The sequence below is a fragment of the Nanorana parkeri genome, unplaced genomic scaffold (assembly GCF_000935625.1).
Source record: "Nanorana parkeri isolate BGI_ZX_2015 unplaced genomic scaffold, ASM93562v1 scaffold254, whole genome shotgun sequence".
In the NCBI taxonomy this organism is placed as follows: domain Eukaryota; kingdom Metazoa; phylum Chordata; class Amphibia; order Anura; family Dicroglossidae; genus Nanorana; species Nanorana parkeri.
In genome coordinates, this window is record NW_017306522.1 from 709804 (window position 1) to 736672 (window position 26869).

At 42.8% G+C, this 26869-nt stretch overlaps 1 protein-coding gene across 1 annotated transcript in view; it reads left to right on the top strand.

Moving 5' to 3' along the window:
• Nucleotides 1-26869, top strand: part of MRE11A (MRE11 homolog A, double strand break repair nuclease) — a 171661-nt gene that overhangs the window by 98761 nt on the left and 46031 nt on the right. The window contains exons 12-14 of the mRNA XM_018556808.1: nucleotides 7902-8072; nucleotides 17472-17685; nucleotides 20922-20990. Of these exons, the coding sequence (XP_018412310.1) occupies nucleotides 7902-8072; nucleotides 17472-17685; nucleotides 20922-20990 (454 nt within the window). The remainder of the gene's footprint in view (nucleotides 1-7901; nucleotides 8073-17471; nucleotides 17686-20921; nucleotides 20991-26869) is intronic.

A 26869-nucleotide genomic window follows, 5' to 3' on the forward strand; every position in this document is an offset into this window, starting at 1 on the left:
TCTGGTGGCGTAGGTGGAGTACATTAAAAGGCCACCCATCCACGTACGATAGTAGTGTGCAAACGGCACCACACCCATCCGGCAAATCCCAGGGGGGCAGATAAACATCACCAAATGCAGAACATCCAATATGCAGCGTTAATGCAGTATATCACCCGAGGGGAATCCTCCAGCATGTGTCGATGATAGATGTAGAGGTAAAGTTCCACATGTAGGTAGCGTTCCATACGGAGATACCTCCGCCACAAGGGCAGGTCCCATAGTCCAGCAGACGATATCCAGCTGCCAGGGCTCTAGTCAAAGTAGAGGTGAGGTGCGGTCTACGGAACAACAAGGCACTGGGGAAAGTCCTCTCCCAAAATGTCTCCTGTGGCAAAACAAAGGGAAGGGGAAGAGAAGAGAAGAGAAAAAAAAAGGGGGGAGGAGATCCTCACGCATGGTTGCAGCAGTGACATCTAGCCGTCTTCTTTAAGGCAGGGAACTGCGGGTGGCAGCATCCTTCCGCGATTTCTTAGAATGAGAGACTTCAGTCCACTGGGGTAGCGAGGGGACCTCAGGGAGCACGGGAGCCGGGGGGTCCGGCCTAGGATCCAGCTCCACCACGGGTATTCCTAGAGTTGCAGTAAATCCAGCGAGATCAGTCGGGGAGCGAAGGATTATCAGACGGCCATTGTGGCGCACCGACAGATGGAAAGGGTACCCCCATCTGTAAGGAATGTGGCGGTCTCGTAGTAAGGGTGTAAGAGGCTTCAGGGCCCTCCGGCGAGCCATGGTCCGGGGTGACAGGTCAGGAAAGAAGGTAATGGCCGCCCCGTCAAAGTCAATGGAGCCACGCTCCCGGGCCTTAGACATAATTTCCTCCTTCAATTTATAAAAATGGACGCGGCACAGGACATCCCTGGGTAGTTGTGCAGAGGGATTTCGGAATCCAGGGACTCGGTGCACCCTATCAAGGTCGATAGGGTCCGTCGCCCCCCTATCAAGTAGTGAATTAAAGATACCTCTGATAGTGGGTTCCAGGTCCGTTGTCCCCGTCGCCCCAGGCGGACCGCGGATTCTAATGTTGTTCCTCCTATTCCTGTCTTCAGCGTCATCCATGTGCGTCCACACAGATTGCAGCAGCTTATTTTGGGCTAAAGCCGTTTTCTGCAGATCAGTGATGGCCGTGCGATGTGCATCCAGATGAGAGTCCACTGTGTCCAATCACGTGTAGCCGACATGCGGCCCCTAGAGCCGGCAGAGCGCGTGTGTGCTGGGACTGCAAAGAAGCTGCCGATGCCGGCTCTCGGGGTCCGTGTGCGATCCGGTCTGGTTCCCTGGGCTTTCTTACCCCTCTTGGAGCCCATGACAGGCGGTGATGCGGCGCTTCAGAAGCGTTGCCCGGTCCTGTATTGCGGAGTTAAGGGCGAACACGTCCGGCTGCCGCCATAGATAAGCTCCGCCCCCCTCCAGCCAGGTTTCTGATACTCCCACGAAGGTCCTCCTCAAGTGACAGAAGTTTAGTGCTAATCCTCAAGTGACTTTTTGTTTAGTGCTAATGTTAAGTATTTTATTGTTGCACATTCCTGAATTGCAGTTCATTTCCTCAAGACTTCTGTATTGGACTTTGGTAATGTTGATTCCCAACTGACTGGTTTGAGCCCCCTTTCACACAATATTTCAATCCCCCTCTATATTAAGTGGCCCTGTTGACCCTAGCTTTCTACAAGTTATACTTATTTCCGTTTCCTCCCCCCCATGTTCTAGTATAAAAGCTCCTCCAGTCTTCTAACCATTTTTTACCCCGAAGGAGCTGCTCCATCTCCATTTAGATGCAGCCTGTCTCTACTGTAGAGCCGGTATCCGACTGAAAGGTCTGTTCAGTTCTCTATACTGGCCTCTGCCAGCATCTGATAAGTGAGATACAAACTCCTCTCCATGTTCTTGATGCACCTCAGTGTAGGCAGTTGATTTTCTTAGTTCCAGAATCTGGGCTTCCAAACAAACCGCTTGCTTACATCTCGCACAACAGTACACGCCCTTGAATGAAAACAAGAAGCGCATACATTGAGCAGGATGTGCACCGTCACATATTGAGGACATGTGGAAGACATGACAGCCATAAGCTAGTTAATAGCAATGTAACTTAGTGGTCCTCACGGTGCCCCCGTAGTACTCACTGTGACCAGAAGTCTTCACAATACCCAACAGGTATCACAGTGCCAACTGTTTTCTCAATGCCCACAGAGATCATACATTGCCAACAGTTCTGTACAGTTCCCCACAGTGTCTAGCAAACATCACAGTGCCCAACCATTTTCACAGTTTCAAGCAATACTCCATGCGTCGCTGTACCAAATCGGTAAAGCAAAACAAACGACAAACGCACTCAACAATTTGTTACCAGTTATACAGTAAGGTGCACACGAAATGGGCTTTGAACAGTAGAACAGTAGAAAGGCATCATGGCACACTCACAAACCAGCATGTAAAACAACTTGTCTCACCACTAAGGACAATGACAGAGGTTTGGATACACGTCTTCTGCAAAGGATGTGTAAGCCGCACTGCCGCGCCAAGGCACCTCTTATAGTGACGTGTATCCAAACCTCTGTCATTGTCCTTAGTGGTGAGACAAGTTGTTTTACATGCTGGTTTGTGAGTGTGCCATGATGCCTTTCTACTGTTCTACTGTTCAAAGCCCATTTCGTGTGCACCTTACTGTATAACTGGTAACAAATTGTTGAGTGCGTTTGTCGTTTGTTTTGCTCCTCACAAACCTCTCTCTCCCTTGGCACCCTCCACACAGATCCTGTGCCCAGCTCTCACCCAGCGCTGTACCAGTATTCCACGCCACACACCATTGGTTCCGCTGCTGCTCTGCCACTTCCACTCTTTTAATGTATGCATTAAAAATGGTTAAATGCATTTTAACTGACACACATAGGCTGGGCTGGATGGACCTGTGTCTTTTTCCAACCTTATTTACAGTGTAACTATGAAAATGCAACTTGCATAAACAGCTATGTATGACTTGGTATCGGACTTTTGTCGTTTTTCGGCACAGTAGTAGTATTCAGACTGGGAAATGGAGGGTCAGCTTTAGGAACCAATCAGGTGTGCTGCATGAAAATATACTTGCATAATGAGAAGACAACAGTCCACTGATCTCATTCTGCTCCTGCTCCTTCACACTCTAATTACAGGCTGGGGGTGGAGAGGTTTCCAGGCTGTATTGCAAAACTACAGCAGAGGAAATCAAGCTACCTGGCTGGCTGTTTTTCTGACAGGGCTACCTAAATCGCAGGACTGGGTGAACAAAAATGTAAATGGCAGTTAAAACTGCACCAATATACACTACCTGGTCAAAAAGTCACACATTCTAATATTTTGTTAGACTGTCTTTAGCTTACATATTCGTCATGGCATCATTTCGATTAGCTTATGCAATGTCACAACATTTATTTCCGTACAAATATGCCCAATGTGTCATCAGGGAAGAACAAATCCATTGATGGAGTAATCTGGTCATTTAATATATTTAGGTAGGCAGCTGACCTTTTTTGAGGACATAACTTTGCTAAACCTAGACTAATTATCCATTGGAAGGCTCTGACCTATTTGCTTAGCTAAATCCAGCTAGTGACTTTTTTTGGCCAGGCGGTGTATGTTACTGCAGCTGTGGATTTAAAAGTTGACCTGGAGTTCAGCTTTAAAGTATCCAATGGATTTGATAAAATATTTTTGGGGGAAGTCAAAGCTGTGTTGTCACCTAAAGAATCAAATTAATAATTGAATGTCTATATGCCTTTATGAGATATGCGGTGCCTTAATTATTCATCAATCCAACCACATTGATGATATGAGTTAAACACACACACACACACACACTCACACACACACACTCACACACACATTCTCACACACACACACACACACACACACACACACACACCAGGAAGTGATGGATAACATTCATGACAATCCTGGAGTTCAGCTTTAAGCAGTCTGCTTCATCTGCAAGCTATAGCAGAACAATCCCTGCACACCAGTAAATAGAAGATGCTATTGAGAATGAACAATAAGCACAAAGTGAGACAATAAGAGGAAGACTATCTCCTGGTAGTCTGATTGGAATCCCATTATATCCATATAATTATGATAGGGAAATATGGAGAGATGGCTGAACAAATACCCAAGACAATATATTTACAGAGGGAATTAATGAGTACTAAGAAATGAGCAAAAGACAAAAAACAATATTCAATATGTAAAGACAGGGACACGTCATTATAATGAGAACATGTAAAATGTGCTGTTGGGTAAAAAAAAACCCTACAGAATTGAAGAAAAAAAAGAAAGGTGTTGATGAAGAAGATTACTTAGTGGGGGGCAGCGATATGCAGATACAAAAAGGGATATAGAATGACAGAAAGGACAGAACCTAGGAACAGCCACATTACCTTTATTACAACATATTTTATACAGCTCTGGTCACAAAACACATTTGTAAAAACACACACACACATATATGTGTATACATATATAATATATATATATATATTTTTTTAGATAATTTATTTCTGTTTCTATTATTCTTTCTATTGGTTCTAGAAAAATGGAAAATGCACTTCCCTCCTGAAGCATCAGATGAGGTTATTAGAAGCCCAGATGCAGGGAGATTCGCCTGTACTAAAAGTGCCTCTGTGCAGGTAGAGCGTTATTAATGCACGGCCTCTTACGTAGTGGTGACCACCACAGGTAAAGGTCCAGAAACACCATAGCCAAACTCATAGTCAGTAACCGGAACAGAGATTGGGCAGGCATCAAAGGATCATGGTCAAATAGCGAAGCAAAGGTCAATACACAGCAGGCACTACAAAGACAAAGCTCTGCAAAAAAAAAAAAAGCATGGACTGAATTGAATTTGAACACCTGTTGGTGTTCTGACGTCACGGCTGAAGATGGACCTCTGTGGAGACTTGATTGTGAAAAGTGCTCACTGTCCCTTTAAGAGTGGGTTCAGTGTGCATATGCGCGCCCAGCACATCAGAGGCTGATGGAAGATCACACAGGCAGTCAGGGGGGTAGCAGCCACTGGACCCGGGGAGCATAGAAGGCAGGACCCCATGGGATGTAAGTTCTTACATATACCCGGGCCTGTACACTTGTTTTTCACAGATGGTAATATCACCAGTACAGACTTGTTTCATCTCAGTGCTGCTGACCTCATACATTGTATTTTTCAGGAGTGGTGGTGTGGAGGGGGATTCCTAATGGTGACAACACTTGACTATGCCTGCATAATGTCTGTTAAAATGGCCACTTGTAGCTTTCAGAAGATGCCCATGTGGCACGGTGGCTGAATGAGGAACTTCATGGCAGGATCATCAGGCATTATTCTTATATAAGCTGCAAATCTAAAGAATTTTAAATGACTTTTACATTCACATTTACCTTTTAAAACTTGTTATCTTTTTTTACTCTTGTAAACTTCTCCCGTGCACCTGTTTGAAACCACTTTTACTTTGTTACTGGCTAATTTTCCTGATTCCTGCCAAATACAATCTCTATGAATAATTAACATTGCTGACAAGTTTGCTTTGAAGACAGTTCACCAGAGTTTAACCAAAAGTTGTGGGGCGGTGTCATTTAGCTAATCCTTTCCATCTCTGCTTATATGTGGCCCAAATATAGTATTCACTTTCCAGATGCCTTCAAATTTGTGTTACTCCCTGTTCCTGGTTCCCTAGTTTCTTCAACCATTAAGTTTACATGGGTATGAAAACTAAAATGCCTAAAACGCCTATAACATTAGTAAAGGAGCGTTTTAAAAGCAATGTGGTGGCTGCATTGTTTAAAATTTTGCAGGAACATTTTCAGCAAGTACCGGTGCATAAAATACCTGTTGATTTTGCAAGAAATGCGGCATTCTTGTCACTTCCTGTGAGCTGAACTAAAATCACATACGATGTTATCTTCCTCCCAAACTATTTCTGGTAAACTACAAATTATCTTGCCCCTATGTAATGGAATGAAGAGAGGAAGCTGTGTTTGTAGTTCACAATAGTTGAGCAGCCTAATGTGCACCCATAGCTCTTTAATAGATACATTGGATTTAAGTTAGCATAGCCACCCTAGGACAGGTGTTCTATCAAAGTTTGTGACTGCGTTAGAATGTGTGACCGGTGACGTGGTCACACATTTTAACATAATCCTGCCCAGTTTTTTGGCGGTGGAATGTGTGACTTGTAATGTAGTCATGCCCATTTTTTCTAGGGTTAAAATATGTGACCAGCAAAAGGTGTAGAATTCAAAGCTTTCTCAGCTGTTCCAGGGCAGATCGGCATGGCAGATGGTATGTGCAGGAGAACCGATCTGCCCTGGAACAGCTGATCGGTCCTAAAATGTCACTTCTATCCGACTTTGTGAGTGCTATCTGACATTTCACAAAGTCAGATAGATGTGAGATTTCAGGATCGGTCCCTTAGGATGGTATCTTAAGCAATTAGATACCATCCTAAGAGACCGTAACATACAGGGGTACGGGTACACTTAAATACTAGACCACACAGGGACTCTTATACACACGCATGCACAACAAACAGACACACAAAGGTTGAAATTGATGGACCTGTGTCTTTTTTCAACTTCAAATACTATCTAACTATGTAAAGTCAGCATCTAGAGGGCTGCTGCCTGCTATTTGTAGACTGCGCAGAGCCACGCTGCAGCCGTTAGGAACCTGACAGTACTGTCAGGATCCACCCCGCTGTCTAATTGACAGCTAGCTCTGGCTCTATAGAGGCAGAGCCAGCTGTGCCTGTGCCCGCCCCCTCCCCTGTCCATTCCTCCAATCAGGAACTGGGAGGGGAGGGGGGAATCCCTGCAGGGAGCGGTGACTGACCGTCACTACTCTCTGCATGGAAAAGACCGTGAGCTGAGCGATCAGCGGTTTTTTAAACACTCAGTTGTCGATCTATAAAGCTGGCATGTAACTCCTGTAGTTTCACACGCCAGCTCTAAGTATTGGGAAGAGTACATTTTACCCTCCCAATACTTCTCATTTAAAGTTAGTGTGTGTATTTTTACATATCAGACTGTATGTGTTGGTGTATGTAATATATATAAATATATATATATAATTTATATATTAATATTTTTTTTGTAAACCAGGCACTTATTGTGAAGCTGTATGTAAAACATTAAAAAAATGCATATTTTTCTTCTCTTGATTGTAGTGTTTCTTTAGTCATGAATGATTTGGAGAAGAAATTGTGTGCTCGCGGCTTGTTAATCTCAGCCAAATGTCTTTGCATTAATTACAAAGCTAACGTCATTTAGCATTATGCCTTGCTGAATATTTGTTTCTGCATACTCATACATAGCTCTGTATTACCGCCAGAAGTCCTGCAGGGAGGATCGTTCGCCATAATGCAGTACTTGGCTCTTTGCAGCCTTTGCTGATGAAATCTGCCTGTTCAATTTTGTTAATTAAACATCAATCTAATTGCACCTGGGTTGCTTCTGGCACAGCATAAAAGCATAAAAGACAGCAGCACTCGTGCAAACAAAAAAAGAAAGAAAATGTTAAAGTTCCAAAAACAAAGCCATTTATGCACAGGTACCCATATACCAGTTATTCTAAATCTAATCATGCTTGCTACATGGTAATCCTGTAATGTCTGCCCATCACAACACAACGTCTGGGCAACATATATACGCACTACAGAGAGGAATGGGGTGACTCTCGGGTAAGGATGCCCTCAGATTATTTAAAAATGGAAAAAAAAATATGTGTAAGTTGTTCTTTGTGTTCATGGCACATATGAAAAACGTTATTAATAGAAAATGATTTAAAACTTAGTTTGGACCTCAGTGAGACACATGGCATCTTGGCAGTAACTTCATGTCCTCCACAGAATGTTCAGCTGTCTCTCCTCACTGAACGGGGAATGGGGGAGGCTGTGCAGGAGTTTGTTGACAAAGAAGAGAAGGATGCCATAGAAGAACTGGTAAAATTCCAACTGGAGAAGACACAACGTTTTCTGAAAGAACGAAAGTTCGATGTCGAAGAGAAGATTGATGAAGAGGTAGGCTGTGTCATATTTTATTCTGGCAGTTAAAGCTGAAGTGCATGCTGCATGTAAGTGTGCTTGTGGGTTTGTTTTCAAATCGATCCCCATGTCCCACGGAAGCTCTTTGGATCCTTATCTCAGACAGTATAATAAATTCTGCCCAAGTCACTGTCAAATGCGGAAACCTTTACTGCCCACTAAAATTCTGGAATTTGCCAGCTGATGATAATGGTGGAACCTAGCTCCAGAAATAACTTCATTCCAGAAAACAAATGGGCCTGTAATCCAAGGCGCTCCACAGGGCTTGATCTGGCGCAGGCCCCACAGGTTGCCCGAGCTTCAGCAGTATGGTTGCCTTTGAAATATCTTAGGCAAGTGCAGATTCAATGTAAAAGTAGTGGCTTCATATGTGAAAATTTTAGATAAAGTAGATGTTTGTGTACTTAATGTAATGCCTATGTAAAGCTAGAACTGATGTGGGAAAGTACCTCTGGGGTGTGCTTTGGTATGTAAATTCTGACCAAAGAGTCTTTGCCATCTGTGCCTCACTGTTCACTCATAACTATGATGGGCAGCCTTATTTGCCAATAGATATAGGGAGTAGAGACCAGCTCTCTCCCACTGGAGATTGTCAAACTGTGCACAATAAAGCATCAGGGGCACCTAAGGCAACCTGACAAATAGGCACTTGAAAGTGGTGCTTTGCCTTATTAGGTATAATATCATGTTTAAAGCACAAAGAAAATATTAGAACCAGTGGAATAACTGTATTATATAGCAGATAGGAAAAGTGAAAATACAAAAAATAGATTGAAATGTGACCCCAGTAAAAGTCAACATGCTGCGTGAGTATATGTGTCGTAAATGCATCTTAAAAGCTTTCCATTTTCCATGAATGCAGTATGCATGAACATCAAGATCATAAGATCATTGTTTTGGAGATGTCTTTCCATTTGGCTTCCGTGCTTTTATCTTGTGCTCACTTTTCTTTCCCACTTACTTGTGCAGAGGGATAAAAGAGTTGCAGATGTAGTAGAATAATACATGTTGTGTTCACAAAAATGGGAAAAGCAACAATAAATGCAGGTTATACGGCTCTGTACAGTCCCATTTGAAATTCAGACACCGCTCCAGATCTGACAAAATTGCTTTAGAGAAATAAAACCACCCATGAACACATGGCCTTTTTTTCATGCCTGAATTAGCCTTGTATTTGGGTTTGATGTATACAAGTGAAATAAATTATGAACATTGTCATATTTGGAACACCCAACTGGTAAAGTATTTTGTCATTTACAGAGTTTATCACAATGGTTTCAGGATCTATTTTTTAGGTGATATTAAGTATTGGTTGAGGTGGAAGCAGCATGAATTGTATCACTTGTTAAAATGAACAGTATAAGCCCATAAAATGTTGGGCTGGATGATTAGGTATTTCTCTTGTAATTGTAAACTAAGGGAGTTTCTAGAAAGATCAAGAAAATATACAACACTATTGTTAATTTTATACTATGAGACACATTCACCATGTTTGATATACATAGCCTCTAAAAAAAAAAGAGGTGGACAAGGGCAGGTTCTAAAAATACTTTTAGTAACCATTTCTAGAAGTGAAAAAAAACCCATAGCAGGGGTTTTTTAGTATACCTTATATGATGGAGGTGGCCTAGAACCGTATGGATTCTATAAGGAGTTGTATTAGAAGCTCCATAGGAGTTAGTTTTTTGTATATTCTACATATAATAGTGGTGTCCAAAAATGAGTCTAATTGTAGCAGCAATGCTGTAGGAGGTCGGTCTTGTTGTATACCTTGTATGGTGGAGGTGGACAAGAAAAAGGTGGGTTTAGTGACAAATTGTAGTAAAAGTTCTTGTGAATTAAATTTGATGCTGACTTTACTGGCTTTATACAAAAGTTTTGCAACTTGGACAGTAATGTTTGTTCTTAATTGTACAGTACTGGATGCAGGCTCTTTAAGTCTTTGGTATATGCTACCTTTAGATGGTTGAACACTAGCAAAAGCTGCTGGGACAGCCCCCATATAATTCCTCCCTCTCTCTAGTGACCTTAATTCATGGACATGCTTTCTCCCAGAGAGAGGCCTGCCTCTTTCTTTACAGGCACTTGGTTCTTTCAGTCCTCCAGAAGCCACTGTTTGTACCTATGAGGAATATTCGCCTGGCTGACTCCTCTCTCAAGGCCGCGTTTCTCGTTGCTATAACCTCTGCAAGGCAAGTCTTATAATTAATGCCTTTGTCCTGTAACGAGCCTTTCCTAGTGTTGCTCATGGAGGAATAGGTTGAACTCAATGGACTTGTCTCTTTTTTCAACCTGACTAAATTATGTAACTATGAGTTTGTCCTAAAGCTTAAAGTGACATTAAACCCTCAGATTTTTTAACATAAACCAATACTGTAATGTGTGCCTTACTGTAATCCATGGTTGTTTCCCTTCTCTTTGCTGCTCTTCCTTTTAAATCCGTATCTCTTCTCATGCTCTGCAGAACTTCTGTTTTGCAGCACACATTACACTATTGGTTTATGTTAAAAAATCTGAGGGTTTAATGTCACTTTAAGGCCTGCTTTCTTCCTCTGGTGGTTTCCTTTTTAACCTTAACAATATAGTTCTTCCTTCCTTGAGTCCAGCTTCGAGACGTCTAAAGGAAATTTCTCTCCATTGTCTGGATGTGGTACTCAATAATTAAGATTACTTCTCTGCTACCTTTTTTGGTCGTCGAATTCCCTCTGGTGGATTAGACAAGTCATCATTCGGTCATATAGTTTGAAGGATAAGGTTCCTATTCTGCTAGATCTTTTAGTGCTTCATAGGCACTAGGATGTTCAGACCCTCGGCTAATGCCAGCTTTGCATATAAAGTGCTTCAAGCTGTACTCTGAACTCTTTGTTTTCCTTTCTTGCCGTTGCTTTTTGTGGGCCTGTTGGCATTGTTTGCTTTGTTTCCCACCCCTCAGTTGGTCTACTTGGGGAAGTGCCATGGTCTAAGATTTAATGAGCCTGTGTCCTGTACTGTACAATAAAAAAATAGGATGTTTTATTTACCTGTCAAGTCCAGTTATTGGTGTGCAGTACAGGACACAGGCCCCTCCTCTCTGTTCTTATGATCTACCTATTGCTTGCTATAAAACTGATGATTGCCAGGAGGAGGGATTTTATGGGGGCTGTCCCCGCAGCTTTTCCCTTGTTCCACTGTCTAGTCATCTAAAGGTAGCATATAACCCATGTTATAAGACCTAAAGAGCCTCTGTCTCGTCCTGTACTCTAAGAAAAGTATTTTACAGATAAGTTAAAAATCCTATTTTTTTTTCAGTCTGATTCCTAGTGGGTTCCATTAGTGAATCAAAATGTTCTAGATTCCTGCAAGAGTAGTTCCTAAAATGTGACCTTTCATCTAAATCATAATTTTAAAAAAACACTTATACACTGCTATATCTCTATGAACCAAATTGATGAAACAATCAAGATCACTGCTGAAAAAAGATTGATATAAATTGGGTGTTCCAATTACTATCACAATTTTAAATAACTGAGCTTCATGAAAAAATTGTTGAAATGGAATATGACCTGATCTGAAGACAGTTTACAGGACCTAAAAAGAGTTAAGAGCTCCTAAAAATGTGTAGAGTTATAAAATATTAGCTAAAAATGTGGAGCTCTGTCTGGAATTTATATGGAAACTAGCTCTTCTGTTACAACCACAGCTTTATGTATTTTCACATACCTTCCTGAGACTCATCTGTACGGATGGTATGACAACCTACTGACTTGGTTATATTCACAGATAGTGTTCAACTTGCTAAGAGTACTCAAAATAGAATCCAATGTAGTTTATTTAGCCTTCTAAATACAGAGGATGTGATTCCTTGTCATTGTTAGAGTGAAAAGACATTCCCATCTTTGCCATTAACAGGTTAAACAGAGACCCTTTTACCTCAGTGAGGTAAGATGATGCCGAAAGGAAGTACAGAAGAGAGGCTGGAAGGTCTAGCAGAAGACTACCAATGTACAAAAAACAGCAGGGGTGAAAGGACAATGCTAATAATAAAAGATGACACTGGCTGTGGCGCCACACTAGCTGATCTTCTTAATCAGATACCCAGAATAATATTGGGTCCATGTCCATGCTTCTTTTGCACTTAAAAAACACGTACAGTACATACATACCTTTTTCCCAAGTCTTCTAACCGTTCCAATGGCGTCATAGGTCCTTGCTCTTTCCCTCGTTTAATATTTGTAGGGTCTCGTGATTTTTTTTTTTTTAACTTAAGTTCAGCTTTATAGGAGAACTATGAGGTGAGTGAAAATTTGGGTCACGGGAGGAGGCTGGTATATGTCCTCCCGTGACCCTTAAGAGAACTATGGGGGAAAAACACTTACCCCATTGTTCTCTTTTAAGGTTGGCTGTAAGTATTGATATATTTTATTCACGTTACCTTGTTGCATCTTTTTTCCTTACTTTACTTTTAATTACGTTAAAGGTCTTCATTTCAAACACCAATCACACAGTATACAATGAACAGTTGCGCAAATCGAAAACGTGCGACATTAGCTCGGCATCCAAGTCGCCTAGGTGTGAACCTAGCCTTAGCAGAATATATTAAATAAAGGGTGCAGGACCTGGGTTTTTACTCCAGAACATATGCATTGCTTTTACACATATTTTACACTTTACAACCGAGCAACGTTTAGATGGAGCTTTTATTAGGCCAGGTTTCCACCTAGGCGATTCAGATGATGGTCGTGCGTTTTCAATCGCGCAACTGTTCATTGAAAACCGCAAATCGCCTGTCTCGCGAAAACGTGCAGGAGCTATTTTCAGGCGGTTGTCGTGCGGTTTGGGTCCCATAGACATGTCTATGCATTGAAAAACGTGCACCAATCGCACAGTATACAATGAACAGTTGCGCAATCGAAAACGTGTGACATTAGCTCGGCATCCAGGTCGCCTAGGTGTGAACCTAGCCTTAGCAGAATACGGTATATTAAATAAAGGGTGCAGGACCTGGGTTTTTACTCCAGAACATATGCATTGCTTTTACACATATTTTACACTTTACAACCGAGCAACGTTTAGATGGAGCTTTTATTAGGCCAGGTTTCCACCTAGGCGATTCAGATGCCAAGCTGTTTTCGCGTGATTGTCGTGCGTTTTCGATCGCGCAACTGTTCATTGAAAACCACACGGTTATCGCATGTTTTTTTTTAACAACAAATTTTATTAGAATTTTGTGATACAATAACATTTCCTGCGCATCTGAAAGCCGATAGCGCAAACTTTATCTTAGGCGATATCAATAGCTGACATGGATAAGCCTCAATCTCAGGCCATAGTAAAGAAAACAAAAACAAAGAAAAATAAAAACAGAACAACATACGTTCTAAGCAGATTAACAACAACAAGCTGCATCTATGACATGTGTCTCGACACCGATTGGTATTCAATCGACCCAATGCCATATAGAAGATAGTGCGGATCATTACTCTAAATGAGGATGAAACAAATGTAAATTGAAAATAAAAATTATTAAAAATTAAAATGCCCCGACTATTCCGGCTCTAAAGCCAGTTGCCCCAGGGTGTTCGACATGTGACCAGTTAAATACCATTTTGTGTAACGAAATGGCTTAACAATTTGACTGATTTCCGCTGTCGTGTAAGATTTGAGCAGGAACAATTTCCATCTGCGGAAGAAAGATTTTGCAGAGGCATCAGCATGGGATTCTGCGTCTATTCTCTCTCTGCAAAAGAGAAGTTTGAGCTCCTTGATCACCTCCTCCACTGTAGGAGGCTTGCCTTCGCTCCATTTGCGCATAATCACTCTGCGTGCTGCAAGGAGGCAGATGTGTAACCAGTCCAGTCCCTTGGGATACCTTCCCTGTCTGTCTCCTGCCTGTGAGGAGCAATGACTGAACAGACACAGAGCAGGGTCCAATTGGGGTTCCCAGGAATTAATTTGTGCGGTATCGGCCAGCAGGAGCGCCCAGAAATGATGAATCCGAGGACAAATCCATAGGCAGTGTTTCAAAGTGGGATGGGCGCAGCCACATTTCGGACAGCTGGATGATTTTGGCTGTTGTGAAGAGGTTCCATCCGGCACAAAATATGGGACATAAGCCCTGTGCAGCAGTTTAAACTGGGTCTCCCTCCATTTTTCGCTAGTGATCACCCTCCTGACTTTGTTGTATCCCTGCAGAGCCTTATCCACCAGGTCTGGATCGTCAAACTCTCTGGCCCAAATTTTGACATTAGAGTTAGCCAGCAGTGGCGTGAAGATTGTTTGAAGTCTAGGATATAAAGTAGATATTGAGTACGATCTAGAGGATAATAATACTTCCAGGAATGATGCAGCAAAAAGTTTCTTTAGATCTCTAGTTATCGCTTGCCAGTGTTTAGTGGCTTGTAAGAAGTATAGGAAGTGATGCGAGGGCAGATGGTAATGTGTTACCAGTTCTTTGAAGATGTACAGTGTCCACGTGTCAGGTCGGAATAGTTGCTTCCAGGAGTGTAGGCCTTTGGATTTCCACAGGCTGAACGCCGTATACTCCATGCCTTGGGGGAACATTGGATTATGCATAATAGGACTGTGTTTTGAGAGAAATGGGGAGAGCTTAAGACCCTTCCGCAGCTCCCTCCAAGCCACCACCGTGTCCCTGTATAAAACATTGTGTCGAACACCCATAGTGAGATTTGAGACCCTGCAGTGGAGGATGGCTTTAATATCCCACGGGGCTATAAACGCCTTTTCCAGGGGCGTATTAGAGTATGCAGACCCGTCATTTAGCCAGTCCAAAGCATGTCTCAGTAGGCAGGCGTAATTGTATAATTGTATATGAGGCAGGTTATCACCGCCCTCACTCTTCGGGAGCCATAACTTCTTAATAGATATTCTAGGCCGCTTTGATTGCCATATGAAGTGTGTCATGGCTCTAGATCGCGCGGTTTTCAATGCATAGAGATGTCTATGGAACCCAAACCGTGCGACAACCGCCTGAAAATCGCTCCTGCAGCTTTTCACGCCACAGGCGATCTTGTAACGAGACAAACCGCAAAGGTGTGAACAAACTCCATTGACTTCAATGTGAATCTGTGTTTTGCGCGATTTTGCGTTACAAATCGACTAGGTGGGAACCTAGCCTCAGGGTTGCACTGAGCAATAAATGTGGATGTTGGTCAAAATTTCATTTTCCAAGGTACTGATGAAAGTTCTCATTTTCTTTACATGGTTTAAATGTATACACTACTGATCAAAAGTTTTAGAACACCACTATTTTTCCATATATTATTTACATTTAAGCAGTTCAAGTCTCGTAAAATGGTACTATGAGAAGCAGTAAAATGAAGGTTAACAAGAAATTTTAGTTACTGAAAGCTGAAAACTAATGTGAATTTCAGTCATATAAAAACTGCCTTTTTCAGGGCACAACTAAAGGCTTAAAGTATTATTAAAGGAGAACTATGGGGTTAAGGCTTTTCCCCATAGTTCTCCTTAGGGTAACGGGAGGACACAAACTAGAGTCCTCCCGTCACCCTAGGCTCAGTATACCGCGAGCTGTAGCTCGCGGTATACTGAGACGCCGCAGTATACCGCGAGCTGCTGCTCGTGGTATACTGAGACGCCGCAGCTGAAGCGGATCCCGACAATTGTGCCGGGATCCGCCCAGCTACGTGACTGACAGCTGGCTCTGCCTATCTAGAGGCAGAGCCAGCTGTACCCGCCCCCTCCCCCGTCCGTTCGGAGTGGGGAGGGGGGAATCCAGCTCTGCCGTGACAGGATCGAGGGGTGAGCGAACGCCGGTATGTGTTCGCTCACCTCCCGATCTACTGAGCCGACCTGTGACAGTCTCATTGTCACAGGTCGGCTAGAACTATGAGGTGAGTGAAAAGCACTCACCTCATAGTTCTCCTTTAAAGTCAAAAGGTTTTTGGGCTTTTTCAAATCTGATTGAATCACTTACAATGGATGCTGCTCCATGATGTTCAAAAGTTTTAGCTTCCTGCAGAATCAGCTGGTGCCCTGAGCACTGGTCCTGATATCCTGTATTAGGGGGGCTCCTGTCACTTGCATGGTCCTATGGAGCCACCCTTGTGTTAGTAAGCGTTGTGCATCTCCACAAACACACAGCCACAATAAGGCAAGGCAAATCACTTCCCTGCTCCTACCTTCTCCAAGCTAGTAGATTGGCAGCTGCTGGAGACTGCTCTGTCCCTTGTGATCTTATACACGAAGTTCAGAGATGCAGAGTTGTTAGTTTTGGAGCCAGCTGTTCAGAAACATGATGACTGTAAGTGTTTGGGCATGCCCCCATTCCCCCCACCTACCCGAGAAGGAGCATTTAATGCTTGTTTTGTCTAGGGGATTGGTAATACAGCACAATATCTTAATCTATGGTCCCACAGTTCTCCTCCCCACTGCTTCCAATTGTGATGATGGGTATGCCGAAGTTGTTTTTCTTGCTGCCCCTCAAGTCCATCATAATCACACCTGCACTATAACTGATGAAGGAACAACAACCCCGTCATCTGGCTGGGAGGCGTCCAGTCATAGTAGAGGTCATCCACATTCTAGTGTGGAAAATTACTGGACTGTTGGCTGTCATGGAACTGTGGCTTATGGAAAGTATTAGTGTGTGTTATTCCATCTTTAGAAAAATGACCGCTGCTAGATCATTACCTTTTTTATTATTGCCTTACTGCCTGGAGTTAGACTTTAACAACTTAACAGTTTTTGTAAAATAAATAGAGATTTATGGATAGGAATTAAGCCTTGAAAGTTGATGCAAATAATTCCTACAGGAGTCCCAACTTTAGTCGATCACTTGCAAACCCTGTCTGAATAAATGCAGTGTTACTAGACACCGAAGCATTATTTGGACAACATTGCAATGCAGCAATTAGCAAATTGCTCTCATAATGGTGAGGGGAAAAAGCAGGTAATGAAGCAAAAAAAACAAATCAGTATAACCATTAAAAGTGTAGGTCTTTCCTTCAGAGAAGGCGCAAAGAAAGCCAAGGTATAAGTGAGTAAAGTTGTCTAAGCCATGAACAGGTATTTGAAAACTGGAAGAAACACTGAAAGGATTAGGGCTGCAAGATCCAAAGCCACAACACAATCAGAAGTAAAGTCGAGTGTGTTCGGCTGTTATTTCTACAGAAGGTCGCTACATTGATGAGTCAAAAATGTAAATTACATTTTGTTAAAATAATTCTATGATTTAATTTCCATCTTTTTGTTAGTTTGCTTTATGCTTTGATATCAGAGCACATTGAAACATAAAACTGCGTAACTTTTAATTCAAACTGGAAGAATAGTCGTGTTCCAAAACTGTGGAACCAGTAGTATAGCTTAGCATTTGTTAGGAGACATTGCATTGTATTAACACCCCTCATTGATAATCAGGCGATCAACCGAGCCAGAGCACATAGATCCCAGGCCGAGGACATCAACATGAGCGACAACGATGATGATGGAATGGGAAGGAAGACCTCAAATCCACTCAATGATGACTCAGATGACAACATTCCAACACCAACTAGAGGAAAAGGGAGAGGCCGGGCTAGGGGAGGACGGGGTCAAGGTGCCTCCACAAGAGGAACATCAAGACGTGGACGAGGTTTGTAATTTCTTGGAAGCACCACTTTTCTTTACATTGTATCTACAGCATATGCTGCCTATTCTGATCAAGAAATGTGATCACTATGTAGAAGTCAAGAGATCCACTTTATCTTTTTTTGTTGTTATGGGATACAACAGGTCACTGGCACTAAAAGTCTTTGTGCCAGCCTATTGCATCTTTTCTATCATCTTCTAACCAGCAATAAAGAAATCACATCTCCAACCTAGTTGTTATAGGATGCACAGACATGCTCCACTTCTAACATTTGTATATGTCAGCCACAGTGGTTTTTATTTCTAAAAGTGGCTAATGAAGTAACTGGTATTTTTGCCCATAGTAACCAGAATTCATTTTCCCAACCCTAATGGAGTGTAGAAGAATAAAAGGAAGTAGCAGATTGCTATGGAAAAACACAGGGGTCTCAGCCGTCCATTAACGGAGAACTATGTGCATTGCTTCACAGGAAACTATCACATTCAAACCGGAACCAAACAATGACAGTTGGAGGTTTCAATGGCAATTCCTGTTATATGGCTTTGCATTAAAAAAAAGGTATTTTGATAAATGAAGCATGGCGGTTCTTTTTTAACCACTTGCTGTCCGGAGCAATTTGTTAATATTTGCACACATGATAAAATCTGAATTTGTGGCTAGAAAACAGCTTCAGACCCACAAACATATATATATATATATATATATATAAAATTAAATTTAGTGCACAGAAACAGAATATAATACTTTATAATAAGCCCTTCAGGACAGGACGTTTTTTGAAGGTGGTCCATCTGTAAACCAGGGATGGACAAATTAATTTGGAGTTCAGTAGCCAGTCTGTTCAATCCAGGAGCCTGCAGGATTGTTTTTAGGAGTCAGCTCCATTGACAGCAACTAGAGAAAACCTTAAAATGTAGGCACTAGTTGTAATTTTTAACAAGCATTGGCTACCTGGCTCCTGGGATTTGTCCAGCCCTGCTGTAAACACATAGAACCCTAATGTCTAAATACAAAATGAATGCTTAAGTCTCCTTACTGTTATTGCTTATTCTTTACAGTCTGCCACCGTGTGGGATGCATAGATGAGAGAAGTGATTTAGTTTCTTTTTTTAAACCCACCAACATGTTTTTCCTTTTTATGACCTACACAAGTGAACATTTTAATAAGCTGCTCAGCTGAGCAAATATCGAATATCTAATATTTACAAAGCAAAATTATTTTTTAGCGGGTTGTCCTCGACACCACCTGCGTTCCCTGCGCTTCCTCATTCGAGGTTATTGCCATTTTCTAGCTTTCTGGAACATCATTATGCTGGTAGATGCAACAACCAGTGACTAAATCCTAAGACTTAATGCTAATTCAGCATTATTGATCCTCTGTACGGGTACAATAATTTATCACCCTTGTGAAGTTGAAGCTATACTGCTCAATGCTGACATAAAAATGTAGAAGGGGAAAACAAATTTTAATGATAATCAGGTGCGGCCATGAAAGTTAGATAATCAATTTAAATATGTCTACAATTCTGTTCTTAAAGTGTGAAGATAAACATTTATTTTTATTTTTTGAAGTGTTAGACCCTCTTTCAAGTTATTTTTGTAGTTTGTGTCCCCATAGTGGAGATTCACATCTCTATTTGTCCTGTGAACCCTTGTCATGTAAACAGAAAGTAAGGGGAAATTAAAAATTTTAGGGTTTGTCATGATGTTTGTCAAATGGGGACAAATATATGACATCTGCCTAAGATGGGAATCTTACCCTCTTTGGGGAGATCTCCTCTCACTTCCTGTTGTGTCTCCAAGACAAGAAAGAAGGGAAATCTTCACACATATAACAAACAATAACCTGCTAAGAGTTTTTAAAGTAGTATTATAGCCTAGTGCATTTAATCAGAAACACATCTGTATAGGTTGAAAGAGCACATTGCAGAAAAGGATTGTTTTCAGCAAAGTCCAGAATAGCTTACTTTTTGATGATTTGCATCGTGCCACTTCCCCGAAGTTCTGGCCAGGGAACATGCTCTCACAGCATTATTAGGAGTCTCTCCTTGGACTACATGTCCTAGCAGTCATTGTACAGCACATGTTAGTGGCTGGCGTGAGATACTGCCTGTGCATGTCAGGAGGATGGAAGCAGCCGATACAGGTGGCTCCAGGGCCCAGTCACACCAAGAGTGCGTTCGGCTTCTGGAACGCAACCCGGCCGCCTCACTTTGTTTTAGGACGGGAGGGGTCGTGTCGCTGCATTGAAGTCAATGGGATCACCAGCAACCGAACGCGTGGCACATTAGTGCCTGCATTCAGGTCCAGTGCGATCTGGAAAAAATAGTGCATGCAGCATTTTTTGCAGATCGCACCAGACCAGAACGGAGGTACTAATGTGCCACGCGTTAGAGTGCCGGCGATTGACATTAAAGCACCGCCACGCCCCCTCCCGCCCCAAAACAAAATGAGCCGGCCAGGTTGCGTTCCAGTGCATTCCAGAGGCCGAACGCACTGGAACACACTCTTTATGGTGTGACTGGGCCCTCAGAATTCATTGCAGGTGCATTTGACCTGCCGTTGACCGGCTTCTAGCTGCTTTTGCATTCTCATAGACTTGTATAGGATGAGTATCAAAGAATTTGAGAAGCACCAAGCCAAAAAGATACAGAGAATACTCTGTATCTTTAATAAAAAAGAGTAATTAGTAATTATAAGCCAGTCTGTTCAATCCAGGAGCCTGCAGGATTGTTTTTAGGAGTCAGCTCCATTGAAAGCAACTAGAGAAAACCTTAAAATGTAGGCACTAGTTGTAATTTTTAACAAGCATTGGCTACCTGGCTCCTGGGATTTGTCCAGCCCTGCTGCAAACACATAGAACCCTAATGTCTAAATACAAAATGAATGCTTAAGTCTCCTTACTGTTATTGCTAATTCTTTACAGTCTGCCACCGTGTGGGATGCATAGATGAGAGAAGTGATTTAGTTTCTTTTTTTAAACCCACCAACATGTTTTTCCTTTTTATGACCTGTAACTGTACTATCTCTCTTTAAGTGCTGTGCAAACTGCTGGCACCATATAAATACTATATAATAATATTAATAATAATAGCAACAATTGTCTGGCGTAAAAATTATTTTAAAAAGTATATTTTAGCCCTGCATATATAACAAAATATATACAAGGCCACCTTTGAGTGTCTTTAAAGTGTTATGTAGTCACCCTAATGTTTCTAATATATATTTTGCATTTACAGGGAGCAGTGATCCACCCTCTAGTGGCCGAGCATCGAAAGCACCTGCAAAAAATATGTCCATCTTTGATGGTAAGTTTCTAGTTATTTTTCCAGAAACTGTTACCGCTCTGCCTAAGCATAACCCTGTCACTAAATTAGGGATTATTGTGGTCTTATGAAAAAATCTTTCTAATGTCAGAACGTGTTTCTTTCTAAAGATGTTTTGTTTTAAAGTGCCCTCTGCATGTTGTTGATTGCCGCTCAGCATAGAGACATGCCAAAACACAAGGGCACATCTATGGTAAATAGCACCTATGGCAAGCACTGAATTTGTCCAAAATATCTGGAACCCCAGTTCTGGCACACCCAGACACACACTTACACTGTACAGCTGCTGGGCCTGTAAGGTTAGGGCAGAATAAGGAATATACAACACAGAATATGACAGTGTAGAATATAACATGTACAGCAAGGTGTAAAGAATGAGGCAGCATGGATTAGGGAATGAATGTACAGCGTGACATAGCAAATGAAGCATTCTGGAATTGGTAATGTAAATCATGGCATATGGAATTATATGATGTGGAATAGGGAACGTACATCATGGCATATGGAATTATATGATGTGAAAATAGGGAACACACAGCATGGCATATGGAATGAGGTGGTGTAGAATAAGGAATGTACATCATGGCATATGGAATGAGTCGATGTGGAATAGGGAATGTACAGCATGGCATATGGAATGAGGCGGGTGTGGAATAGGGAACTTACTGCCTGGTGTACTAAAAGAGGCAATGTGGAATAAGGAACGAATGGCATATGGAATGAAGCGGTGTTGAATTGGGGACATACAGATTGGTATATGGAATGAGGCACTTTGGAATAAGGATGGTATATGGGAAGGGATGATGTGGAATAGGGAACATACGGCATTGCATATGGAATGAGGAAGTGTGGAATAGGGAATGCACAACCATGGTATACAGAAAGAGACAATGAGGAATAGGGAACGTACAGCATGGCATATGGAATGAGGTAGAGTAGAATAGGGAATTTAAGTAAAGGTTTACCCCCACACAAGTTTCACTTACCTTGCTAGTGTTCCCTCACTGCTTCTGCTTTTGTTGATTCTGATGACAGTACTTGGTACTTCCAGGAATAGGGGAGAATGTGACCTTCTCCATATGACAGTGCTTGTGTCTAGCAACCAATTCATTTTTGTATTACTTTTTTTTTTTTACATACAACTTTATTGCTATTACATCGGGGGCTAAGAAGCCCCCTATGGGATAGCCAATTTACATGACAAGTCCTCTTTATGGAGACATCAGGGGTCTCCAAGACCCCTAATGTCACCTAGGGACCTCCAGAGAAGCTGATGAAGCAGAGATCGGCTTCACCAGCTTCTCTAGCTGGAGAGTGACACTGAATGCAGGAAGTGATGCAATATACATCACTTCCTGCATTCGGGGACTGAGAGGAGAAAAGTGCGCAGAAGTCGCCAACTGTTTGCAGAGTCAATAGCTACAGACCTCCAAAACTCGTGTGGATTTCCGATTGGCACAACAACAGTGCGTAGAGAGTTTCATGGAAAGGGTTTCCATGGCCGAGCAGCTGGATCCAAGCCTTACATCACCAAGTGCAATGCAAAGCGTCGGATGCAGTGGTGTAAAGTACACCGCCACTGGACTCTAGAGAAGTGGAGACGTGTTCTCTGGAGTGGCGAATCACGCGTTTCTGTCTGGCAATCCGATGGACGTGTCTGGGTTTGGCGGTTGCCAGGAGAACGGTACTTGCCTGACTGCATTGTGCCAAGTGTAAAGTTTGGTGGAGGGGGAATTATGGTGTGGGGTTGTTTTTCAGGGGTTGGGCTTGGCCCCTTAGATCCAGTGAAGGGAACTCTTAAGGCATCAGCATACCAAGACATTTTGGACAATTTCATGCTCCCAACTTTGTGGGAACAGTTTGGGGATGGCCCCTTCCTGTTCCAACATGACTGCGCACCAGTGCACAAAGCAAGGTCCATAAAGACATGGATGAGTGAGTTTGGAGTGGAGGAACTTGACTGGCCTGCACAGAGTCCTGACATCAACCCGATAGAACACCTTTGGGATGATTTAGAGCGGAGATTGCGAACCAGGCCTTCTCATCCTACATCAGTACCTGACCTCACAAATGCGCTTCTGGAAGAACTGGAAGAATGGTCAAACATTCCCATAGACACACTCCTAAACCTTGTGGACGCCTTCCCAGAAGAGTTGAAGCTGTTACAGTGACAAAGGTGGGCCAACTCAATATTGAACCCTACAGACTAAGACTGGGATGCCATTAGAGTTCATGTGCGTGTAAAGGCAGGAGTCCCAATACTTTTGGTAATATAGTGTGTGTATATATCTTAAAGGAAAAAGATCTGAACCAATATACACAGTCAGCTTATGAATCAAGTTAGCTCCCCAGCCTTATGCTGGCCATGTTTGCATAGTGTGTGCACTGTATATCTTAAAGGAAAAAGATCTGAACCAATATACACAGTCAGCTTATGAATCAAGTTAGCTCCCCAGCCTTATGCTGGCCATGTTTGCATTGATTTTTCATCTAACCAACCATTCAATTTAATCTTTTAGTATAGATTCCTCCACACAATTGATAACTTGCCTTCATTCCTCTGAAGGCTTTTAATAACAAAAGTCAATCAGAATCCGTCACTTGTCGTGAAAATAATCATTCTGTTCAGCTGGTTTATTCCATTTGGGTTGATGCAGATAAGAATTCCTCTGAGACATAATGAACTCTGCTATGATTTCTGCACCCGATGAATAATGCTTTTCCTGCTTGGCTTGTTTGCTTGTCCTGAAAATCAAGCTGAACCTTTTAGCCATTTTAAAGTTTTAAATGTAACAGTAACAGTAAAAAGGAAATTCCACCTTATGCAAAAAAATAAAACATGCTAATTTCTTCATAAAATAAAAAAAATGTGCATTTATTATTTTTGGTATAGGAGCCTGTAAAGCATTGCAACCGCGATCAATAAATTGCGGGTGCAATGCTCTGGCTCCAGCAGACACTTCCTCCCGTCCATGTAAATACTGACATACAAGTGCATTGACAACAAAATACTTGTATTGCATGGAGAACTACAAGTCCCTTTGCTGTGGTGGCTGATGGAACTTGCAGTTTCTCCATTCACAAGTCCCGTTAAAGGATCTATCAATGGATGACGCAGCTGTGTGGGTGGAGCCACACACAGCACTGCCAAATTCTAAAAAGTAAACAAGCTTGCAGGGAGAGGAACCCTAAATATGGGTGTAACATGTAGGGCTGCAACCAACAAATCGATTAATTGATATTGAGAATTGTTGTCAACTATTCTCATTATCGATTAGTTGATCTGGATCCCCTGGTTCTCTCCTCCGCACTGGGAGCCGGTGTTTCATCTGCTGTGTGTTTTTAAAGTGCAGCAAGCTTGGAGCGGTGGCCACACTCCAGAAGGAAGGACAGTGTCAGCACCAATTCCGAGATTGCACTGGTCTACAAGGAGAAAGCCTCGGAAATGAAGGTAGCTAAATTTTACCAGAATTGGGTCAGAATTGATTATTCAATGGCTCCAGTTTCCAAGATACAGCTTCAGGTAAAAAATGCATCACAATTACGAGGGGGATGTGCGATTATGCTCCATAACCTTTCTGCAAAATGTGATATAGCATTTATAATGCTTGCCACAACAAGCATTATACATTTATATTTTTATTGGTACTAATAACATCACTTTCCATTCATTTATTATCATGGAAAATGGAGATCCTGACATCGCTCTGCAAGAGGTTCCACTGTTGTAGTCTGAAGGCCAATAGCTCTGACTTACTCTTAGGCAATTCCAAATCCTTGACCAGGTCATTTAGTTCACGCTGTGAAATTTGATGTGGTTCAGGAGGAGCATACGGTGGGATAAAGTTTGGGTCCCCTGACATCGATGGCCCCGGATCAGCTGCATCTTGCTTATCATCTTTATCATCATCTGAGTCTAGAGCAGGGATGTCCAAACTGCGGCCCTCCGGCTGCGGTGGAACTACAAATCCCATGAGGCTTTGCAAGAGTCTCACAGACATGACTCCCGGAGAGAGATGCTTCATGGGATTTGTAGTTTCACCACAGCTGGAGGGCCGGAGTTTGGACATCCGTGGTCTAGAGAGTTGGATTCTGGTGGATCTGGAATAGGCAAGTCCTCACCATGGGGTACAGGATGCAGTGCGGAAGGAATGTTTGGATATTCCACTGGCCACTTCTTTCTTGAGATCCCTTTTGCAATTGGGGGGAACCATGCAAAAATAGCAGTCGCTTCTATGATTCGTGGGTTCCTTCCACACCATTGAGACTGCGAAAGGCATGGGGTTTTCCTTCTAGTTTAGCCAATGACGCATATATGTTGCACATGTATTGCAACAATAATGAAGGGCCCAACTTTTGTCCTGTTGCCCTATTTTGCATCCAAAATATAGGTGGTATTTCTTTTTTACCACTGCCGTCATACTGCACTTTTGAGATGCAAATGTAACCTCGCCACAAATGTAACAGAAGTAATCTGCGTTGTTTACACAGTTTCGAGGCATCTTGACTTCTGAGGGAAAATATAGCGCAACTGTTCCTTTGAAATGTTAGGCCAGGGCTCAAAATTTCAAGTCCTAAGCTACTAGCCAGGCCTGAAAAGTTACTCGCCACCAGTTGCCCCACCTAACCCCTACCCTGCCCCGGCCTTAACACCGCCAGGTCAGAGTATAAAGATCAGTAACAATGCACAGTACAGAAGTCAGTGGTGCAATGCAGAATACAGAGACCAGCTGTGTGACGCGCAGTGCAGAGGCCAGCAATGTGACGCGCAGTGCAGAGGTCAGCAATGTGATGCGCAGTACAGAGGTCAGCAATGTTATAAAAAAGGAAACCAGCCTTACCGGAAAAGTAGTAAACCTGCTAGGCAGGTGGGTGCTTGTAGCGACCACGGATGGCACCGTGAGCAATATAGAAGTAGTAAAAATTGTCACCAGCACACCACAATATTTACAGCAAAAAGTCCTTTAATGACAAATTGCCATTCAGTACAAGGGCTTTCGGGGTCTATGAAGTACCCCTTCATCAGGCTCATTCTGAGCCTGATGAAGGGGTACTTCTGAGACCCCGAAAGCGCTTGTACTGAATGGCAATTTGTCATTAGAGGTCAGCAATGTGACGCGCAGTGCAGAGGTCAGCAATGTGACGCGCAGTGCAGAGGTCAGCAATGTGACGTGCAGTACAGAGGTCAGGATGTGACGCACAGTACAGAGATCAGGGTGTGACGCACAGTACAGAGGTCAGCGGTCAGTATGTAACGCAGTGCAGAGGTCACAAAGAAAGTACAGGGACTTACAGTTGCTTTGACCTCTTCTTCTCCTGGTGATGGTGGGGGAGCAGCGAGGTTGCCTGCACGTCCAGCCGGCTCCTGGTGCTCTCTCTGCCGCGCAGCAGAAGTCGGCCAACTGCGGTTCGGCAGTCTTCCTCTCCCACCAATTGCAGCTGAGGTGGGCGGAGGAAACTGCTGTGGCCACCGAGGAGCCCAATCGAAGAGGGCACACACGATGACAGTGGAGCTTCTTGTTCTCTTCTCCCCGCCATCGCATTCTTAAAGATGCCCCCCTCCCAGTCCACATCTTCCGGACGTTATTAATCTGAGTTGCCCCACTCAGTATGCCCCTCGCTTGCGGTCATATTGAGTGGGGCACTAAGATTAATAATGTGCTGGATTAGTCTGACCCAGCTGCGGAGCGAGGCAGGGTGGCAATTGCTCCCCAAGCCTCTCGAGGGGGTGAGTGGAAATTTTGAGGCCTGTGTTAGGCAATGACACTTTCACAAGCCACCAGATGTAACTGTATGATCAGGGCCGGATTTACTCCAGCTGGCGCCCCAAGGCCAGGTTCCATAATACGCCCCCCCCCCAC